The 23,507-nt window shown below is 44.7% G+C and overlaps 1 protein-coding gene across 2 annotated transcripts in view; it reads left to right on the top strand.

Moving 5' to 3' along the window:
* TIAM2 (TIAM Rac1 associated GEF 2) overlaps window positions 1-23,507 on the top strand; it is a 136,322-nt gene that overhangs the window by 27,827 nt on the left and 84,988 nt on the right. For both annotated transcript variants that reach the window (XM_028103215.2, XM_028103214.2), the window contains exons 4-6: window positions 4,816-5,251; window positions 11,834-12,006; window positions 14,360-14,584. In XM_028103215.2, the coding sequence (XP_027959016.1) occupies window positions 4,816-5,251; window positions 11,834-12,006; window positions 14,360-14,584 (834 nt within the window). The remainder of the gene's footprint in view (window positions 1-4,815; window positions 5,252-11,833; window positions 12,007-14,359; window positions 14,585-23,507) is intronic.

The raw sequence follows: 23,507 nt of genomic DNA, 5'->3' as shown, positions 1-23,507 counted from the left end.
GTTTTTAGTTCTTTTGCTTTTGACTTTTCTGTTTTGTTTGTTTCTGCTTTTAGTTATTTGTAGAAGGAAGAAAGCTTTTTTTTTTTTTTTTTTTTAGCTTGCACAATATAAGTCACATTATTGAAGAGAATTTGAGTGGGCAGTTTGTCTCTAGTAAAACTGCATTTCATCCATCCTATGGATAATAGGCTTCAGGTGAGTAAACTTTAGGGTGGAAGGGAAGGTTCCTTCCCTTTACATAGGTTATTACATAGATACGTAATTACAAAATTATATAGCGCTTTAGGCGTGAACAAGAATATGACTTCCCTGAGTAGATTGTGTCAGATCTATAAAACTTACCATTAGTTATTTCCTTCTTATGCATGAGGTACACCACCAACACCCCTCGCGTGTTGTGCTTTGTTGCCCTTGGCTACCCCTTTACCCAGAGATGAAGAACAGATGATCACCATCCTGCCACGGAACTCTTCGTATCCCCGAATGTAGTAATTTGCTGACTCCTTACCACTCACTTCTTTATACTCAACCATTTACTTTACATTAGTTTAGTCCCTAATTGATCCTGGCATTGAGCTGGTTATTCCACATCTCTTGTTTGCATAGAGGATGTTTCTCATCTGTCTACGTTTGTGGCCTGGCTCACACACTGCTGTACCGAGTCTCATTCAGGTTCAGTTCGGCTAAAGGCAGACCAGTAGTCACTGTGTATTGACTTGTGTTCTGTCCCGTTCAGGCCCTCACTGCCCTCATGGGAGGTGACCTCCTTCAAGTTTGGATCATCCAGAGACTTCGCTCTGAATGGTTTGTAAGCCTGTGGAGTTAAGAACAGACTGGTTATATAATCAAAGAATCTGAACTGGAAAGCTGGAAAGGACTTCCCCCTCATTTTAAAAATGAAGAAAGTAAGGCTTAAGGAATTTGAGGGTCCTCCCTGAAGACTCATGGCTAGTTGGTGGAGAAGCCAGGGCCAAAGTCATTTCTGCTAAACCTCATACGTGAGCTTTTTGCAATTAGACACGTGGCCCAGATATTGTTGATAGCCACTGGTAATTACTTTGGGCCTATTGAATGTTAAAGTAAACTGCTTTGGGTTTTTAAACAATGTCCTATGAAGGCAGCTTTTTAGTTTTGTTTGTGTACCCACAATTGATAATCTATAAAGGTGAGCAAGATGAATTTTTCTGGCAAGTATGCCACTTTTTTTGGTCTTTTTTTGTTTGTTTTGTTTTCCTTTCGTGATTTATAGCAAAGATCAGGTTTAGATCCTTAAAAATGTAGTCAGTGCATGGAGCAAAATTTCCAACAGTGTATTTTTTTAAAATTTTTTAGAAGATTTTATTTATTTATTTGTCAGAGAGAGAGCACAAGCAGGGGGAGTGGCAGGCGGAGGGAGAGGGAGAAGCAGGCTCTCCGTTGAGCAGGGAGCCTGATGCGGGACTTGATCCCGGGACCCTGGGATCGTGACCTGAGCCAAAGGCAGACATTTAACCAATTGAGCCACCCAGGCGTCCTGACAGTGTATTTTTTTTTTAAAAGATTTTATTTGTCTTAGTACAAACAGGGGGAGCGGCAGGCAGAGGGAGAAGCAGACTCCCCGCTGGGCAGGGAGCCCGACGTGGGCTCGATCCCAGGACCCTGCGATCATGACCTGAACTGAAGGCAGACGCTTAACCAACTGAGCCACCCAGGCGCCCCTCTGACAGTGTATCATAATATTGGCACCAAATGAATGCATATTCTCTCACATGCACATAAACCTCTGTCTGCTGGCAGGGCCAAGATCCAGAAACCCTTACCATGATGGGTAGATTGAGTTGTTATGACTTTTAAGAAGTGATGTAAAAAGAGCAACCCTTTCTTCTTAGGGCTTTCAACCAGTTGGGTGAGTTAGACCCTAAAAGCAGATACATTAGTGAAAAAACATACACAACTGAAAAAGAATATCAAACTAATCAGAGAGAGAGAATGTGCTAGAGAGGAGTATGTGTTTGATGCCAATAAACCCTTCATATTAATGGAGCTGTACTGTGAGTCCTTGTTCCTGTCCTGGGTGAACTTTCAGTTCTATCAGTCAGGGTGGGCTGGGTTATGCTGAGGTAACAGAAAGCTCTCAGATCTCCGAGGTTTAGCACGAGCAAAGTTTATTTCTTTCCCATGCTGTCACTCTGGTCTGCGTTGTTCCTCTCTGGGACCCCAGGGCCACAGAGCAGTTCCAGCTGGAACACCACAAGCCATGACAGCAGAAGGAGAAAGAAAATTGTGTGTTGGCTTTTAAAGCTTCCATGTTTCACTTCTGTTCACATTTATTGGCCAGAGCAAGTCACGTGGTCATACCTAACTCAGAAGGAGGGGGAGGGAGAGGGAGAAGGAATGACCCTGCCCTGGGCCCAGGTGGAGCGCCAGGCATATTTGGTGGGCAGCAGTGACAGAGAACATTCAGGATGCAGAGACCCTGGCCTTTGGGCCCTCTTAATTTTAGACCTCACGGCTCTTTGAGGGTTGCGTGGTCACAGAGAGAGCTGGTGGTCTCTACTGTGGGTTGAAGGAAAAAGGCATGTGAAGAATGTCAAGGTGTGAATTTGATACATTTACCCAGAAAGTGAGGAATGATGATGATCAGGAGTTTTCTTTTAGCTCCCAAGAGTGACTGAACTCTCTTGAGACCCTCTCTCTCCTCTTTGCTCTAGTGTCCTGGTCATGAAGTCACATTATCCATTGCTTAGGATTATCCAGTTGCATGCAGAGAAACGGAAATCAGACTGCTTTGTGTACACGTATAACACAGCTCCTTGGTTTCACTCCCATAGCATGGTGATCGGGAAATCCAGCTGAGCTGATTTAGGGATGGACGTCCATTCCCTCATTCCTGTTAGCCTGAAAATCAGTCACTGGCTATTAGGATTCTCCATAGAAAGCTTTAGAAATGTGTTAGAAACTGGGAAAGGTCATGTCTAAGACTCAGTTATAAATGCTAAAATGCAATATTTTCCCATTTCTTGCGGAGGAAAATTTGTCATGCTTTGCTATGGTGGAACATTTAAAAGTCAGTGCTAGAACTACAACTGAAAGACTCTGTTATGAGAAACACTGTCAAGAATGTTTATAGGTCACATTTAAGTTTGGCACCTGAGCGTCTTTTCTCTGGTAGTTTGGCTTGTTTTGAAACACCCCATTACAGCTTGTGCTGCGTATCCGAGGCATCCCAGTGTTTGGGGGCTGTGAGTCAAAGTCATATTCATAGCTGAAATGATGTTAATGCTAGCTAAATGAGAAGTATTCCTTCACCTCTTAGGAGTTTTTGAAGAGCAACAAAGTGACAATTAAAAAAATCTTACACTATTTTGAAAGTTTCTTCTCTAAGTGACTCACCACAGCTGGCTTATTTGCTCTGTTCTTGCATAAACATCTGTGGATAAATAAATATGACTAGGGACATAGTGTAAACGCAAGTGGAAAATAATATTTTTTGTTAGTAATAGCTGTGCTTGGGGCTATAGCCCCTGTTGTTTATAGCCCCTGGGTATTTGGAAGCACTCTCCAGTTGATTTTCCTACAAAAGATAGCAAATACTTGCTACCGGATTTCTGGATGGAATGTCTGGAAGGAAAACCCCTCCACACAGTGGAATATTCAGAATAAGGCCTTTGGTCGGTGGTCCTTGACTCAGTTTCCCCTCATTTTTATTTTAATGGGTAAGGCAATATAATGGAAAGCCTACTAGCGGCTGAGTGGATGTGTGTGCTTAGCACTGCTCTGCAGACTTACCTTAGTCTAAGCTCTAAATTTGGAATGTTAGTGTCTTTTGAGTCTTAAATTAGGCTCACCTTCTGCTGGAAAATGTAGTTACTGATGTTTACCAGTGAATGGCCTGTCTGAAAGTTATTCTTCTCAAATAACTAGCCTTCTCTAAATGAGGACACAGTCCACGTTTCCAGCTTTCTGCATGGCCGCTGTCAGTGCATTGTAGTTTCATAGGGCGCAGCCATTATTATAAAATATTAATTTTATTTAGCGCTGCCTCTGCCTGATTTTATGTTGTAGTACACGTTGAAGTTAAGAATCATGTCTTTGGTATCCCCAATGCCTAGAATAAAATAGATGTTCAAATGAAAGGATGTGAGTGAATGAATATATTCTTTTTATGGAAGAAATTCCCAAATTAAAAAAAAATAGTATTTATGAAAAACAGCAGTTACTAGCAAATACTTTTTGTAGATGAAGAATCCCAGGTGCATGGTTTTTACTCTGTGAAGAAGGAAAATAAGATGCTAGAGATCCTCAAGTCTTGATATGGGTGGAGGTGGGGAAAAGCTAGGGACTGACTGTTTTGGGTAGAGGAAGAGAAGTTTGCATAACAACACCTAACAGTACCCTAGTTCCTATTCCCTACCCGCCTTGACCCTGTAACTAGAGATTTTCTACCTTAGGCTTTAAAAGGATCCAGGAGGAAGACAGACTGTAAGAGCATGGATTCCTTACAGGAAGACCCTGACTCACAGTTAGGAAAGCAATGTCAGCCTAGAAATCTTCACTGATGTGTTATAAATATGCTAGTTGATTTCCTGATAGTCAGGAGTATTTTGTTCATATCTTTAAGCATTGACTCCACTGGCTGTAGATTGGGTTGGGCAACACTTTCTCCAGTTCTTTCTGGTTTGGTGACTTGATGATTGAAGATGCATTTTTGTTAAAAGAATCTTGCTTTTCGGCAGCAGCATTAGCAACCAACAGTACGATACATTTGCAGGGTTGGGGAAGGGATGCTTTGGATGTACGTAACCTCTGATGGGTGGTCATCTGCATTGCTCACAGGAACCGAGATCCAAGGAAGGCAGTGACTACTTTGACAGCCGCTCAGATGGACTGAATGTGGATGCGCAGGGGCCCTTCCAGGTGTCTCCTTCACCTTGGTCTGGGGGCTCAGCTCAGATCCTGTCCCAGAGAAGCGAATCCGCTCATGCAATTGGCAGTGATCCCCTCCAACAGAACATTTACGAGAATTTCATGCGGGAGCTAGAAATGAGCAGGACCAACACAGAGAATGTAGAAACGTCCACAGAAACCGCAGACTCCAGCAGCGGGTCCCTCAGCTCTTTGGAGCAACTTGATCTGCTCTTCGAGAAGGAGCAGGGGGTGGTCCGAAAAGCTGGATGGCTGTTCTTCAAACCCCTTGTCACTTTGCAGAAGGAAAGGAAGCTCGAATTGGTGGCCCGGAGGAAGTGGAAACAGTACTGGGTAACACTGAAAGGTCAGTGCGTTGTTGACTGAAGGGGGCCACTGGAATCATTTTTTCCAGCTGGCCCCTCTCCTAGGAGGCGCCAGTCAGTCCGGGGTTAATTTGTGTCAGTGTGTGAAGGGATTTGAGGGGCGCCTGGGTGGCTCAGTCTGTTAAGTGACTGCCTTCGGCTCAGGTCATGATCCCGGGGTCCTGGGATCGAGCCCCGCATCGGGCTCCCTGCTGAGCGGGGAGTCTGCTTCGCCCTCTCCCTCTGCCTGCCACTCCCCCTGCTTGTGCTCTCTCTCTGTCAAATAAATAAGTAAATAAATCTTTAAAACAGTGAAGGGATTTGGTACAAAATCTCCCAGCATGCTTTGCTACAGATACTTTCTCAAACCTGGATAATATGGCTTAGGTAATATTCATTAATAGTATTCATTCTAATACATAGTGATTGAATTTAATAGTTATAGCTTATCATTTTATAGGTATTTCCGTACCATTCTTTAATACTTTTTCTGCATCTGGAGATAAAAATATTCCAAGTAAGTAACCAAATGTAGATCCTGAGTATCCTGTTCCTCACAAGTACCCTTCTCAGCTTGTACAACAAAGAACATCGGGATTATCTGATTTGTGTCCTCTGACCTTTGTAAACTAAGAAAGTCTAATTGTTATCATCACAAACAAATGCCTTTTTTTTTTTTAATGTAAAGGAAATAGGAGTAAGGATTTGTTTTGTAAAGATGATGAAAGTTTCTTGTAGGCATTGCCATTTAAAAATTACAATTGCCTTGCTCTTTGCGGATGTATAGATTGGAAGGGATCTGAATGTCCTGAGGAGGAGCGGGGCTCTAAGCCAGTACAGTGTGGATTTATACAGATGTAAAGATAGTTTACACAGATGCAAGCAGGAAGAGTAGCCTCACAGCCTCTGGCACGTCTGCACAATCATCTTGGGACTCAGAGGAACGGAGTGTGGTGTTCAAAGCCGAGCCTCATGATTGGGAGACAGCCTTCCCTATCCTGGGGGAAAGCAGAAATGGGAATCCTATCTGCAGACAGTATGTGTGAAAGGCCTGGAGCCCTCCTACAGGGCTCCTTCCTTGCTTTTTTTGCCCCCCCCCACCCCCCAAGTAGAAATGGTGAGATGCCCCCACCCCAGCCTTGGGGAGCTGGTGCCATTTCATAACCCAGAAGCCTGTCTGGGAAAGGTGCACTTTGGAAGGCATTTTGTTTTTAAGTGACACCTTTCCCTAGCAAACTGGAGGGTTTATAAAACCCAAGACCTAGTCCTCTTTTCCAGCTTGTGATACATTGTGGCTGAGGAATGCCCAAGAGCTTGCCTCTCGTTTGGGCATCCTGGGGAGGCAGGTTCTTACACCGAATGATGGGCGAGATTTGGAGAGTTGGAATAAGGGGTCGAATCTAGCAAGATACAATTTGAAGGGATAAGTTATGCTTAGGTTTAATAATCAAATAACCATCCAAGTACGAGATAGGGAGATGGGCTGCCGAGCATTACAAGAAGATCTGGGGGGTTGAGCTGTAGGCCATTCCTTGGATGCGTTTCCAATGTGACGAAGTCAAGATAAAAGTAAGTGGGATTTAAAAGAGTGAATGTGATCTTTGGCCACCTCATTCCAGCTGTCCCGGGTTCTATGGCCCCAGCATCCTCTCCTCCCTCTGCCCGGGGTGGAGCTGGCCATTTCTATCTTTTGGGGGCACCATAGTGCAGGAGCCCTGTTAGTCAGCAAGGTGGGGATTCTCGAATAGGTCGACCTGAAGTATCTCTGACTGGGGAGGGGAGTGAAAACGTCTTCTCAGGAGAGCGAGCATCTGGGATTGATTATGAATCACAGTCTGAAGCTGTCTCCTTCTGGCATGTTGTTTGAAAGAGATGTACTTGACTCCATATGTGATGTGTATCTGGTTTATTTTTTTATTGTATTTATTTTTTTAATGTAAAATTTGTTTTGTTAAAATGGATGCTTTGGGAAGTCATTCCCTGCCTGTTTTAATGGCTCTGAACCCCGCCCCCCCCCCCCCCCCGCCTTCTGGTGGGGGAGGCTGGTGTTGGTTTGTGTTTGTGTCTCCATGTTGGGGCATAAGAATTGGGGCCATAGGACAGCAGGAGGGTTTAGAGCCATGCTATATGGTGTGCATTTAGGAACATTTAGCTTGGAGAAGACAAGGAGTGAGGTGGCAGTGAACAACAGTCTTGTGGAAGGGGCGCTGAATTCTGGTTCCCCAGGGGTTAGGACGGCACTAATAGTTGGGAGGCAAGTTGATTCTGAATTAAAAGTACAGCAGTGACCAGAGCCATGAGCAAGTGAAAGGATGCTATCTTCCTGATTTCCCTGCTCCTGAAGACATCTGTGCAGAGCGAGATGGTGGGAGGCTTCCTGGGGGAGGAGATTCAGGCAGGTTTCCCTTAGAGTTGGAAGAGCCCACCTCCAGGCTTGGGTTTTCCATCCTGGAGGCTACCGCGGGGACTCCTGCTGCTGACTCCCGAGGCAGGGATGGTCCTGAGTGGTCTGGCAGTTCCAGGGTCTGCGCTCTTGCCTGTGCCCTGCTGACTTGGCGCTTGCTCATAAAACGGAGACCCACGGAGAAAGGGTGCTTTGTAAGTGTAAATGTTATCAAGCACACATTCCTTCCTTTCCTCTGCAGCCAAGCAAAGTCATGCGATAAAGATGTTTTTTTCCAGCATAACCTTTTCCATGTGGCTTTCTATACCTCTTTCCTCTGGGAATTCATTAGGTTGAGTTCAACTTTCTTGGCTTAGAATCCAAGTTGCAATGTTTGGACTTAACTATTTGGTTTCATCTTAGTTACACACACACACATGTATATATATGTATATATATACAAGCATGTATGTTTAAGCAGAATTTTAAATTCTTTAAGTATTTATCTATGGTGTTCTGGCGAGAGCAGCTGTAAGTACGCCGTCTGGTTGTATACCTGTGTTGAATGTATAGTGTGCTAAGGGCATAAATGTTTTTTTAGGGCTTGGAGGATGTCACATATTTTTTTTTTTTAAAGATTTTATTTATTTATTTGAGAGAGAGAGAATGAGAGATAGAGAGCATGAGAGGGAAGAGGGTCAGAGGGAGAAGCAGACTCCCCGCTGAGCAGGGAGCCCGATGCGGGACTCGATCCCGGGACTCCAGGATCATGACCTGAGCCGAAGGCAGTCGCTTAACCAACTGAGCCACCCAGGCGCCCCTATGTCACATATTTTTAACAAAGGTAATTCTGCTTTCCATATGTCTTTTCCGGTGAGTCAGGAGAGGGGTTCCTGCAGTAGTTTGGGGATGCTGGTGGTTCTGCCCTGCGGTAGGGCAGCTAGGGATGGTGTGATGAGTGTGGCTTGGGAGGGTGTCAAGGAAAAGGTGGATTTGAGGGAAGACAAGACTAATTCTCTTTTTCCACTGGTGATATTTCTACTGTTATCTCATCTATTCTCGTACTTCTGCTGTTGCAGTCTGTTTTCTCTTTCTGCTACCGTGGCAAGAAGAACTTCCACTGGCAGCCCTCCAGGCCAACACTGGGTCCTGGTGGGGACCGGGCAGGGCTGGTGGCTACAGCCCTGGGTGGGGGGCATGGGGGCAGGAGACGCCACGGACAGGGGTGCACCCCTTTCCATCAGCCTTATCGCCCCAGCATTGGAGACACAGATGAGGTTAACTTTGATGTTACAGATTTACAACTGATTTCCTGTTCTTTAAATTCGATAGCAATAAAATTGCACATACGGTTTTACATCCTGGCCTGGGTCTAACACGACATGTCCTGTTTTGGTTTCACGCTGCCACAGTAGATGGGGCGTTTGGGTTGGCGGCATGTTGGCATCTGCCCAAGGTTGTGTTCATTTCCTCTAGATGTCATGACTCAAACCACAGCCGCTGGGCGTACAATGGTAGGGATGCTGGGAAGTGAATGTTCACCCATCGGAAAGAATTTGGACTGGGCAGAACTGGCGTGGGTCTGTCACCTTGACCCTGGCCCTTGGGTCCCCAGGTCATGGCAGATTGCTACTCAGCAGCAGTCAGACAGGCCTTTCCTGATGGAAGGATTTGGGGACATTGTTTCTAAGTGCATCAGTGCCTGCAAAAAGGGACTGGCTCAGCCCTGCAGGAGCAGCCCTGGCTGGAGACCTCCTGCTCCTTTCCCTTCTTCTGGAAGCCTCTCTTAGCCTTAGTGTGGGTGCCTTTTGTTTGCAGGAAGAAGGGTTGCTAGTGCTTCTTGAGATCATTAAATACAGCCGAGGGTTCCAGAAAGTGCTGTCCTTGGTGATGCTGTTTCTGAGGACAGAGCTACCTGCCAGCATCTTGTTCTCCTAGGAGGCTTCTGTGCTGCGCTGGATTCCAGGGTCTGAACTTATCTGTCCGGATTAAGATGGGTTTTTGAAGGAGGAAGTGAGACTGGGTAGCCTGAAATAGTTTTTTTTTTTTTTTTTTTAAACATTAGTCTTTTATGAGTGAGGACTCCGTAACTCAGAGGGGAAAACAGTCATGCCTTGGACCTCATTCATTCGCAGTGCTGCTGAGAGCAGCTGATGCTTCTTTACCATCAGCATAAGAGGCTGTGCAAAGCAGGGGGATGGTGGCCTTATCGGCCGTATTTGGATGCCAGGGATCGGCACGTGAGAGGTGCTCAGAAGTGGTGATTGGTTGAAGGTTTTTCAACAGGAGAACATACTTGTGAGCATTTTAGAATTTGCTTAAGAACTGCGTCTAATAATTAGAAGGCACTCCTATCTAATTATCAAAGTAGATCCTTCATAACTTCTATCTACAGTAATTCATTAGCTTATTGGGGGAAAGCTATGTATTTGCAAGCATTTTTAGCATCCTTATTTATTTATGTATTTATGTGTTTATTTAGATGTAGTGTTCCGTGATTCATTGTTTGCATGTAACACCCAGTGCTCCACGCAGTACGCGCCCTCCTTAATACCCAGCACCGGGCTCACCCATCCCCCCTCCCCCCTCCCCTCTAGAACCCTCAGTTTGTTTCTCAGAGTCCATAGTCTTTCATGGTTCGTCTCCCCCTCCGATTTCCCCCCCCTTCATTTTTCCCTTCCTACTATCTTTTGCTTCCTCTTTTTTTTTTTAAACATATAATGTATTATTTATTTCAGAGGTACAGGTCTGTGATTCATCAATCTTACACAATTCACAGTGTGATAGCACATACCATAGCACACACCCTCCCCAATGTCCATCACCCAGCCTCCCCATCCCTCCCACCCCCCACCACCTCAGCAACCCTCAGTTTGTTTCCTGAGATTAACAATTCCTCATATCAGTGAGATCACATGATACGTGTCTTTCTCTGTTTGACTTATTTCGCTTATCATAATACCCTCTAGTTCCATCCACATCGTTGCAAATGGCAAGATTTCGGTTTTTTTTTTGATGGCTGCATAATATTCTATTTTTTATATATATATATGTATGTATATACACACACACATATATTCCATTATATATATACACACACACACACACACACGCCACATCTTCTTTATCCATTCATCTGTTGATGGACATCTTGGCTCTTTCCATGGTTTGGCTATTGTGGGCATTGCTGCTGTAAACACTGGGGTGCATGTACCCCTTCAGATCACTAAATTTGTATCTTTGGGGTAAATACCCAGTAGTGCAATTGCTGGGTCGTATAGCATCCTATTGTAAATTGAGGGATATTTAGTTTCATTTTCCCCTCTTCATCTAAAATTTGTAGTGTTATTTCCTCTTATTTTGAGATAAAAGAATACACCAGTATTAGATTATCTTTTTTTTTTTAAGATTTTATTTATTTATTTGAGAGAGAGAGAGAAAGAGAGCACATGAGAGGGGGCAGGGTCAAAGGGAGAAGCAGATTCCCTGCTGAGCAGGGAGCCCGATGCGGAACTCGATCCTGGGACTCCAGGATCATGACCTGAGCCAAAGGCAGCCACTTAACCAACTGAGCCACCCAGGCGTCCCCAGTATTAGGTTATCTTATGTGGCATTTGGAGAATTAACTGGGTACTTTTTCATAAATGGCAAAGTTCTGCAGGTAAACTCATTTTCTTGTTACCACAAGTTGTAAGTATAGAAGCTCCCTTATTTAATGAACATGGGTTTTCTTCCTGCATTCAGATCTCTTAAATAATGCAGTGTTGTTGAGAAGGAGGGCTCTGGGGCCATTGCCTGGGTTCAAGTCCCTGCTTGGTCACAGTCCAGCTGTGGGACCTGCACAGTTTCTCATCTGTCAAATGGGGTTAATAACCACACCTGCCTTCTGGGGCTGCTGTGGGGCCTGAATGAGCCATTGAAGAACTTAGAAGAGTTTCTCACAGAGTAAGCAACAATAAATGCTTGGTATTGTTACTACTGTGATATCATGTTTACAAAAACCTCTCCTTTTCCCCTGAGTTATGCTAATACAATGAGGCATACCTCGGATACCAGAATTTCCTTTTGTATTACATGTTTGGCTGTTTCATCTCCCTCCCTCCCTCCCTCCCTCCCTCCCTCCCTTCCTTCTTTCCCCTTCTCCCTACTTTCCTAGATCCTCAGGACTGTGTCAGGGATTCATTTTGCTTCTCTCTCGTAGGTTGCACCCTGCTGTTCTATGAGACCTATGGGAAGAATTCCACGGATCAGAGCAGTGCCCCTCGGTGTGCACTGTTTGCAGAAGACAGCATAGTGCAGTCTGTCCCAGAACATCCCAAGAAGGAAAACGTGTTCTGCCTCAGCAACTCCTTTGGAGATGTCTACCTTTTCCAGGTACTGCCGAGCTTTCTAGACAGAGGGTCAAGGCAGGACGAGGGACTCCAATCCCAAGGACGGAGCGTACTAGGAGGCTGAGAAGGAACAGAATGAAGAGGCACAGCTTAGCAATGAAATAGGGTAAAAGCTGAGGTAGGCTTTGGTTGAGGCTTAAGCAAGAGAATTGGCCTCTGCTCACTGTCAGGTGCCATGGGGCCCGTGTTCATCCAGTCATTCATACAGCAAGCATTTTTTGGGACGCCCTTCAAGTGCCAAGCTGTGGCCCATGGGGTGGTCTTGAGGATATGAAGAGAGAAAAATCGTGATCCTCATTCTGGTGTAGCTCATGATCTAGTGGTGCAAGGTCTGAAATTCCTGGAGTGGAGGCTTTCAAGTGAAGCCTACAGAAGATGACTAGGAAAGCTTTAGATTTTTCCCAAGAATCCCAGTAGAAGTGAAAAAAGAAGCTTTTCAGGAAAGCCTTATAGACAAATGCTGTAAGGTCTCGTTTTGCAGTGGAAGTGGACTGAGGATGTTAAATTTCAAGTTATCTGCTGTTATGATTTTCAGCAGTTTTCTAGCAAATGCAAAGTTGAAGAGCATGGTGGGATGCCAAGCTGTTGGTGTCAGCCTTAGGTGTGACATCCTGGTGCTGTCGTTGGGCGTGTACGCCATCTTGGAGGACTTAACTGCTCTGAGCGTTGGATCCTTCAGCCAGCAGGATAACAATAGCTTATAGGATTGCTTTAAGGATCAATAATGTACATGTGTTAAGTGTTAAAGAAGTTCCAACTATTTCTATAGTTAAGTGCTATTTCTATATGTTAAGTGCTAAAGGAATTCTATTTCTAACTATAACTATTGGTGCTGTTATTGATTAACTCAAAAGAGGTGGAAGTGAAGGCAGTGAAGTATGTTTCTGAAGTGCTTCCCAGTCTAAATCGGGCGCTGCATATAGACCCAGTTTGGGCTGCAGATTATATCTGACCAGAAAGGTTCATGGAAGCCCTCATAGGTCCTTGGTTCAGGTGTCTCGATGACATTGGTCCTGGATACTCTCAGAAGCCCTACAGAACAACTTGGTGTTCTCTCTTCGGACTTTGGGAATCTAGAATTCTCTGCATAGGATTTCCTGTTGCTAGTACCAGGTAAACTTGTTGGGCCTCTAGCCTTATTGTTGTCCCCAGCTTGACTTACAAGATTCAGGGCCTGAGATTTGATTTTCCTTCTCTTCACAGAAAGGTTGATTAGACTTTCTATGATGCTTTAAAGCCAATTAATGAATTGCTGTTAATCTCAATTGTAGGGAAGATAAGAACATTAGATGAAATCTGCATGGACTGGGGCGCCTGGGTGGCTCAGTTGGTTAAGCGGCTGCCTTCAGCTCAGGTCATGATCTCGGAGTTTTGGGATTGGAGTCCTGCATCCGGCTCTCTGCTCAGCAGGGAACCTGCTTCTCCCTCTCCCTCTGCCACTCCCCCTGCTTGTGCTCTCTGACTCCCTCAAATAAAATCTTTTTAAAGAAAAATTAAAAATCTGCATGGACTTCTCAGGGGCAAGTGTGAAATGAGTATTTTGTGATTCAGGCAAAATATCCTTAATTCTAGGAAATTTTCCCAGTAGGTCCTGTTGTATGATCCCAGAGATCATTGGAGGATCAACCCATAGCTTGAATGTGTGTGGTTTTTCTGGACATCAGGGGAGTGGAATAATGATAATTTGCTAAGAATCATAATTGCCCATTGTGCTTTATTCAAACTTACTTTAAGATACTTTTCTTATGTGAAAATCGCATATAGTCCTTGTGTCTGAAGTTAACTGAAGAGCAGAGAAAAACCCTTATGTATATTCCCAGTGCTTAAAGACAACTATTTTAAGGCTGTGTACATCCCCCCAAACGCTTTCGTTGATTTCATCATTGAGTTCACACTGTCGATGAAATTTCATATCCAGGTTTCAGAGTTTAACTTTTTAAGCCCTAATATTTTCTCACCCTATTAAAATTATGAAGATAAGCACCTTCTAGAGCACAGCATCGTGTGACGACACAGCTAAGTGGCTGTACCCTGGCGTTTGTATTACTCCTCTGCTCTTGGCTCATGGCTTGTTTGTAGTTTGTCATCCTTCCTGTTTGGAGCTACATGATTATTTCTGCTGTGCTCTGGGCACTGTCTCAGACCCTCCGGAGTCAAGGCAGCCGGTGAACCGGAGCTGAGTGGTTGTGTGTGTTTTTGAAATGAAACAGTTTTTATGAGGTGAAGGTACTTCTTGAGTTCTACACATCAAAGCCCAGCCTCCCACTCTGTACAGTACTTTGTGGTAAAACAATTCCAAATAGGTGTTTTTCCGCCCCCCCCCCCCCCATGTTTAGGCCACTAGCCAGACAGATCTGGAAAATTGGGTCACTGCCATCCATTCAGCTTGCGCATCCCTTTTTGCAAAGAAGCATGGGAAAGAGGACACGGTTCGGCTCCTGAAGAACCAGACCAAAAACCTCGTTCAGAAGATAGATATGGACAGCAAGATGAAAAAGATGGCAGAGTTACAGCTGTCCATTGTGAGCGACCCGAAGAATAGGAAGGCCATAGAAAACCAGGTACTACTTATTTGTGTGTTTTCTTTCATTGCTCATGTGACTCGCAGCAAAAATCTGAGTTTGAATGCAAACGGTGGCCATGTTTCTTACACCCATCTCGGGGAGATCATTTCTGTGGCTTCTTGTTTCAAGAACTTAGTGGCAGCACTTCTTTGACATCGATGATGTAATAGACTTTATTTACAACCTTTGGTTGTTTTATATATCCAAAGGAATATTTGGTGACCAAGTCGTTTTTCCGTAATATTGATTAGTTCCTTCTTGCTGGCTGATTCTCTCATATGTTGTCCCTTTCAGACCAAAATTTTTATTATAAAACCACTAGATAATTAGAGAGGATTCTAATACAGAGGGTGGCTTTGGGAAGTACGGTTTGGTGTGAAACAACTATTCACATCTGTGGATTCCAAAAAAAAATGGTATATATATTTTTTCTGTTTATAACAGGTAAGGTGCTGAGGAGAATGCTTTCTCTGGTCTAGTTCCACATTCATATCAGAATTAAATAGCTAGTTTCTGTGCTTTTGCATTTTGGAGGAGGAGACACAGCTTTTAAATCTCTGTTTTCCTTTGCTCATGCACCCTAAGCCCTGAGGCACGTGGCCGTGAAAGTTCTAGCATCTCTCTTCCTAAATGCAGGATGAACGTCGTCTCTTTAGAAGATTAATCAGGCAGTGGCTTGGAGGACAGGTGGACACAGGGAGAGCCGTGAGTTGGTGGGATGGCATTGGTCTGGATGTGGGGTTACCAGGGCCTGGTGCAGAGGGACGCAACCCAAGTTTCCCAATTTATACGGAAAACGTATTTCAGAGTATATAATTTCTGTCATTCTGTAGAATCTCCGAGTATTCTACACTCCTGAATTGAACTGTTCTCAAACAGAATGTGCCCTTTATCTAAAGGGTACCTGCTAGCAAACTACGAACTACCAATTAACAAGGACCTGAGAAAGGAGTTGCCAGGCAGAAGGTGGGGAGGTGGCAGGTGTTGGGGAGTTTGGCAGGAACACCACTATGGAGGAAGTGCAGCCCCCAGGAGCTCACCTTGCCTCCTCTGTGCCATCCCCCTGCTCCTGAGTGAGCAGCCTCCCCTGCTCATGTTGGGGAAGAGCTAGGTGCCGAGGTCGGTCCCCATCACCCGGCTTTCGGTCTGTGTGGCATGGAGAGATGTGATGCTATGTCAAGTTTACCTGGCAAACCAGAAAGCTTACGGAGGAGAAATGGTTATCCCGGTTTTCCTTGTACCGCGGCTTATGTGTGGTCCTGAATTTCTAGGATCCTGGAGCCGCGATAGTCAATCTGTCCTCAGAGGCAGAAACTCGTGGATTCACATGTCTCAGTGTTCATGGTGCTCCAATAAAACAATCTCGGGCTGATCATATGGGAGGAAATGTAGTTTTAACTTCTGTTGGCGCTCTGATATTTACCTTTGAAGCCATACTTTCGTGCTCTGAAGGGATGTCCACCTTGGAGTCTTTAGGTCCTTATTAGTTCCAGGGAGAGAAAAGGGAAATCAGGCAACATTCAGAGGCTCCTAGCCTGCCCTCCCACCTCTACCCCCTTTGGTTCCCTTTTCCTTTTTATGGCAACAGGAAGTTCAAGCAGACTTTAAAAAACGCGTTTTCATTAAATGTAATTTGATTCCATTAAATGCAGTTTCATTAAGTGTGTTTTATAGTTGACAAATGATTGATTAATGATGTCTGTGGGAGGGGAGTTCCTTTCACATAAACTGAACAGATATCCAAGGGTCTCTGATGGTTGGGTGGCCTGAAGAGAAGCTCTTTGAATTATTACTTGCAGCACATTATGCATTCTTTGTCAGAATCTTCAGTTATTTTAGGCATACTGTCCTGATACTAAAGTTTTCATTTCAGTTCTCCCTGCCCTGACCCCTCGCTCCTTCCCTGGTTCCCCTTTGCCCCTATGTACCCAGCTACCTTCTCATGTTGCGCTTGTACATTTCTGATAAGGAACAGTTGGGATTGATCTTTAGAAATTCCACCTGAAAATATTCTCCTCACCATATTGGCAGTTTTTTTTTTTTTTAATGATTTTATGTATCTGAGAGACACAGAGAACGAGCAGTGGGGAGGGGCAGAAGGAGAGAGAGAGCGAGAGAAGCAGACTCTCCCTGCTGAGCAGGAAGCCTGACACGGGGCTCGGTCCCAGGACCCGGGGATCATGTCCTGAGCCGAAGGCAGACGACGCTTAACTGACTGAGCCCCCCAGGCGCCCCCCATATCGGCGGTTCTTAGGGTTGTCTTTGAGTCCTGTTTTCCCAGAGGTCTTTGTGGTGGGTGCCACGAATTATATTTGCTGTGCTCAGTATCCTTCGCTGATCTGCCTGCTGGTTGTGAAGAGGGCTATTAGCTCCCGACTTGCAGGCACAGAGAGTATGAAACGTAAAGGGGATAAAAAAGACGCTTAGATTTATTTTTAGGAGATGATCTTTGACTAGAGAATGTTAGGCGAAGGTACAAAGGCAAAGGTACTTTCAAATAATCAAGACCAGTAAGAACACAGTCTCCCGAATATCCCATAACTGTATAGTTTTCTCTAAACTACCTTTCAAAAACTTCGTTAAAAGAGCAGTAGTGCTTTCTCCGCTTGCCACTTAAAACTTGCAACGTCACTCTATTTTATTTTACATAAAAGAAAATACTTATGTAGCGCTTTCCCCCCAGAGACCCCAAGAACCACAGATAGAGTCATTTATAGCCTAGTAAGAGCAGAACTTACAGAGTACATTACATCATGTGCGATAAAGTCTCTGGAACAGATTTTCTTTGAAGTGCTTGGGTGGAGAAGATCATTGTATGCCCCCTTTCCAAATAAAAAGATAAAACGACACTCGGCTAGTAATAACGGCCGAGCTTCATAGCGCGGCGCCCTACCATGCTCTGCTTGAAAGCGACCGTCCCATGGGCTTGTCCCAGGGCCTTTTGGAGATTCTGGGGGGCGGGCAGGGTGACGCAGTTTTCATTTGAGCACATCCAATGTGGAGCAGACCGTGCGGCCAACCACATGTTGGATTCCTTTTGAAGTTCTGAGGGAGGAAGGGCTGTAAATTAAGTCCAGTTAGTACTTTATTTTCCTTCCCGTTTATTATTTTAAACAAGTAAACCAGGGACAAAACCTCACCGCTCTTCGGTGGTCTGGCGCCCCCCCCCCCCCGATGGCTTCCCTGCATCCTGATGCGTTCTGTGTGTTCTTCACCCCCCCCCCCCCCCACGGTGATTCACGAGGCCCCGGGTGGAGGGAGGCAGTCAGAATGGGGCAGAGGATATGGTGGAAGCAGCAGGCTGGGGCGGTGGGCTCGGGGCTGCTTGGGGCTTTGTGAAATGTGGGCTTCATTTTAAATATTTAAAGTTTTCAAACTGGTAAAGAGGATGGATTGCATCTAGGCAATTGGACACTGTGGTGGGGGGCAGGGGAACAAAGTGAACGAAGCCTTGAGGAAAATACGATATGGAGCGTGAGTGTGGGGAGCCATTTGGGGAATAAAACATTGGAGAGAGGGCGGTGTTGGTGAAAGGGGTCTGAGGCGATGAGGCCGGGCATTCCGTGTAGCTCAGTGAACATTTAGTAAGTGCCTGTCTGGGCCAGGCAAGTGTGCACACACTGGGAATTCAGAGATGGTGCTTTGCCCTCAGGGCTCTCAGTCTAGCAGGGCGTCAGTCAGTGAAGCGTATCATTGCAGCATAATTTAGTGAATCCAGAGTAAATGATATTCCAGAGTGTTGTGGAAGACAAAACGGGAAGTTTGGCCTCCTGTGTAGTCATGGAAGACTTCCTGTAGGAGGGCTGCCTGGATTGCTTCTTGAAGAGTGAGGAGTGAATCAGGGGCGGAATGGAGAAGGGAATGCCAGGCCAGAGGTCCGTGGGAGCGAAGGCAGCATGAAACACCGCGGTGCTGCCTGGCAGCTTGATTTTTCAGGCACACGGTGTGTGGGTGAGAGAGGGAGGACACGTTGGGCTGTCTTCTCCCTTCCCTGGACCGCTGCAGACGCGGTCCGTTTTCCCCTTCCTCAGATGCGTCTTCCATACGAAGTCGGAGTGTATGCATCTATAAAGCAGATCTGATCCTGTGATTGCCTGGTTTAAAAATCCTTTAAGTGTCTTCTACTGCTTGTAAGATAAAAGCCCCTGATGCTCTCCTACCTTTATTCAGCAGTGCCAAATTTCCCTCAGGTTCCATCCCTTTCTTTGGGTTTTTTCTTCAGGCTGAGAAGTCCCATGTAGGCCACACATCATGTACAGACATGCTGGGTACCCCCTGGCCTTCACTGGGCTCATCCCTCCTCATCCTCGATGAAGGGTTTAGGGGTTCCTTCCTCCAAGGAGCTGACCTTGACGTCCCTCCTGACCACTCCTGCAGGGACTTCTTTATACCCCCTAATTCTTGGGGTCTCCATCACTGCCCTCAGCTCATTGTTTTCTAATTATCCGCTTGTGTCTAAGGCTGCTCCTGTTCTAAAATACGAGCTCCTAAAGGATCTGTAACTTTTCCATTTCTGTATCCCCGGTGCTTTGCCCGAAGTAGTGTGGGAGGTCCTGTGTCTTCCACCCTCTTTGCTGTGGCACACTGGGCTCTCCTCCGCGGGGGCCCCACCCCAGCTCAACGCCAGCTCTGGGCTTGCTTCCTTCAGGGCTTCCCTTTTTCATTCCCAGCTAACATAACCTCTCTTTGGCCTCACTCCCCATCCTCATGGCCCCTGAGCTGATGTATCAGGGCTCCTATCTCAGGCCACAGTCATGTGTGATTTCACAGTAGCCGCGTGAGGTAAAGTTGTGTGTATCACTCATTTGATGGGGAGTGACTAGACCCTGAGAGAGCTTTAAAAAGTTTCTTAATGTCACACAGCCGGCAAGTGGTAGAGCTAGGGTTTGACCGTAAATGAGCATTCCTCACCACTGGGCTGTATTGCCTCTCAGTAATGAATCAGATTGTGGTTTGCTTGCTGATTAATCATGTGATGAGTGGTTTTGTATAAAATTGAAATCGGTTTTAGTTTTTATTTATCTTGTGTGTGTGTGTGTGTGTGTGTATATATGTTTTATTTTTAAGTCATCTCTGCACCCATCATGGGGCTCAAACTCACAACCCTGAGATCAAGAGTTGTATGCCCTACTGACTGAGCCAGCCAGGTGCCCCAAAATTAGTTGTTTTTTTTTTTTTTTAAAGATTTATTTATTTGAGAGAGAGAGTGCGCAGTGGGAAGGGGCAGAGGGAGGGGGGAGAGAATCTCAGGCAGATGCCACACTGAGCATGGAGTCCGACGTGGGGCTCAATCTTAGCACCCTGAGATCACAACTTGAGCCAAAACCAAGAGTCAAAGGCTTAACCAACTGCACTACCCAGTTGCCCCCCGAAATTAGTTTTTAAATGATTTCCATAACTTGGATTTTTAGGCTTGATTTGATGGGAAGTGTATTTATTATAAAATGGAGTGAATTTTATGGCATGTGAAATCTATCTCAGAGGGAAAAACAAAACACATTCTCTAAACTTTAGCTGGTTGTTCTAACCGCTAGCTAACTTCAGTGTAATCTGTGTCACTAGATGATTCTTCTGAGAAGGGTAGGTTGTAGTGCTTGGAAAATAACTGCATGGGAGGTTTTCATACTACTTACCAAAAAGGAAAAACGAATGAACCTTTGGGACAGAACTTGTAAGGGAAAAATGACCAAATACTGTGATCAAATGACTAAATGATTGAAAATATTTTTCTAGGGGTGTTGGGTGTGGCAGGAATGTGCTTGTCATCATTTTTATGTATCACTTATTCATGTTATTTTTAGCACTAGGCTTCCTCTCCTCCCCCCTCCCCCACTTTCTACAGCAGACCATAACCTGAGCTCATTAAATGACTATAGCGTATTAGCAATAGAGGGGAAACTTTTGCACTGTTTTCATGACATTGCTTAAAAAATGGGAGGTTTCCTTCTTAATTTTGTTCTTAGTACTTTTTTCTTTTGCAGTGGAAGTTAATTCCTTAGAGTGAGTTTTCTTCATGTCATTTTTCTGTTTTGTGCAGGATGTTAGAAGGAATAAAAGCTCAATCTACATAGAAGTTGAATGTTTATTTTCATGTCCTGATATTTATCTTAAAAAATAAAGAAATGTCTGGGGACAATGATCAGTATTTAAGGAATTTAGAGAAAGAAAAAAGGAAAAACAGTCTTGGTTTAAGGGAATTGATTTTGGGCATTTTAGTGTTTGAAAATGTTCAGAAAAAAATCTCCAGAAATTCCCTGATTAATGTGATGTTAAGTAACATTACTGTGTTAGTGATGATGGTTGATGGAAATTTCCCGAAGTAGAATTGTAAATAGCTACAAAACTGTCTTCTGTTTCTCCCTTTACATTTGTAAAAATGTATCTTTATCTCCTACTTTATTCATCTTTTGAGGGGTAATTATAAAATATCTTTATCTTTTTCATTAACATTGCTTAAAGTTTGGGGGAGTCTGGGTGGCTCAGTTGGTTAAGCGTCTGCCTTCGGCTCAGGTCGTGATCTCGGGGAGTGTGGCATCGGGCTCCCTGCTCTGTGGGGAGTCTGCTTCTCCCTCTCCCTCTGCCCTTCCCCCCTGCTTGTGCATGCTCTCTCTCTCTCTCTCTCTCTCTCTCTCTCTCTCTCTCTCTCTCTCTCTCTCACTCTCTCACTCTCACTCTCACTCTCACTCAAAATCTTAAAAACAGCTTAAAACTTGGGCCGAGCTCTGTACATCAAAGCTGGTAGAAGACTGAAATACAAAATGTTCAGCAGGAATAGGGCACCCAAGTAGATAGTTTTACAGCCTTCCATGTTGAACACCTGGGGATTTGTGGGGAGAAATAAAGGTGACAGATGAACATTTACAAGAGAGTTGCTGCAGTAGGTTTCAGAGAGTGCATAGACGTTGTTCAGGGGCTGCATTGTAAGTGCTTGGTAGAAGCTCATTCCCACGTGTTGCTCACCTCAGGATCTGCTCTGGGCCTTTGCTAGTCTGGAAGGGCGAGTCACTCCCCTCTGGGGGCTCCGTTTCCTCAGCTGAGAAACAAAGCTGTGGTAATGCTGTTGCCCGAGCAAGCTCACTGCATATGTTCACAGACTTTCTCAATGTCACGAGGTCTGTTTGAGCTTGTGGGTCAGCCTTTTTGCTTCCCTCTTCCCTCCAAGTAACCCAAGCATCTGAATCCGTGTCCTCACCGTACTTTTCACCCAGTATTCTCCCAGTTCCTTCTCTACAGCTTCGGTGAGTCTGTCGAAAGATAAATCAGATATTTCATTGTTTCTTATCCAACCACAAATCCTCATTTAACCTCCATTGGTGAATCCTCTCTAAAAGAACCATGGCCTTCAAAACTGAGAAATATTGTCTTTAAATACGGAGCAACTGTGTGGCTGATGATGACCGACTCTGCTATAGAAATCTGTGGAGGTGAAGGCTGGATCACTCAGGGTTCTCCAGAGAAATGGAACCAGTAGGATGTATGAAAGAATATGTATAAAGAGATTTATTATAACAAACACAGCCACATGATTGTGAAGACACACGAGTCCCAAGATCTGCAGCATCAGCAAGACTCAAAAATAGTACTGTTCCCATTCTAAGACTGGCAGACTCGAGACCCAGGGTGGGCTGATAGTTCAGTTCACGTCCAAAGTCAGAAAAAAAAGCCAGTATCCCAACTGGAAGGCCACCAGGTGGGAGGAATTCTCTCTTCCTTGGGGAAGGGTCAGCCTTTCTGGTCTGTGTTCAGGCCTTCAGCTGATTGGTGAGGCCCACCAGTTTTACTCAGCCTACTCATCTAAATGTTACTCTCTCAAATGTCTCATATCAGTAGGATCATATGATATTTGTCTTTCTCTGACTTATTTTGCTTAGCATAATACTCTCTAGTTCCATCCACGTCGAAACAAGACAGAGGATCATGGGGAAAGGGAGGGAAGAATGAAACAAGACGAAACCAGAGAGGGAGACAAACCAGAAGAGACTCTTAATCTCAGGAAACAAACAGGGTTGCTGGAGTGGTGGGGGCTGGGAGGGATGGGGGTGGCTGGGTGACGGACATCGGGGAGGGTATGTGCTATGGTGAGCGCTGTGAATTGTGTGAGACTGATGAATCACAGACCTGTACCTCTGAAACAAATAATACATTGTATGTTGATTTAGAAAAAAAAAGATGAACTTTAGGAAGTAATTATTCTATGAAAGCTTATCTTTTCCAGGGTGAAACCAATAGATACTAGCAGTGCTTGAGTAAAAAAAAAAAAAAAAAAAAAAAACAACAACAACAATAAATAAATGTTACTCTCATCCAAAAACACGCTCATAGAAACACCCAGAATAATGTTTGACCACAACTCTGGACACCCAGTGGCCCAGTCATGTTGACACATATAGTACAAGCCATCACAAAGGCTTGAGTCAGGATGAACATGGGAAGCATTGTTGGAATGGAGAAGTCATAAAGTCCCTTCTCATTTGCGTTTTTAATTTAAATTTAAATTTCGACCTCTACCATGTACAGTATTGATTGAAACTCTAGTTCTCTTGAAACATAATTGCATATGTTAATGAACTTCTTCATCTCTGTAAAGTTTGCTTTAGGCTCTCTGGGTCCCCCGAGCTCTTCTTCCTTCCAAATGACATTAGCATTTGAATCCATTTTCTTCTCATGAATTTACCTGCATTTTGTCCCAAGTTTTGGGTGGAGATGTCGAGGCATGCTGAAGATGATCACAGAGTTTCTGGCAAGATTTTAAGACTGCCTTTGTAAAGCTGGGCTGGAATGGTCTTTACTTTCCAGTGATGTTTTGATGTGTAGTCAACATAAATACATTAAGTGACGCCTTTAAAAATACTTTGTAAACTGCACAATTCAGTGAAAATATGAGTGTCATCTTCCCTGATCTCTCATGATTGGCATAGAC

The sequence above is a fragment of the Eumetopias jubatus genome, unplaced genomic scaffold (assembly GCF_037043125.1).
Source record: "Eumetopias jubatus isolate StellerSeaLion01/CBP00866 unplaced genomic scaffold, mEumJub1_p1.0 scaffold_6, whole genome shotgun sequence".
NCBI lineage: Eukaryota > Metazoa > Chordata > Mammalia > Carnivora > Otariidae > Eumetopias > Eumetopias jubatus.
The sequence above is the reverse complement of the archived record's forward strand: the minus strand, read 5'-3'. Positions and strand labels throughout refer to the sequence as shown.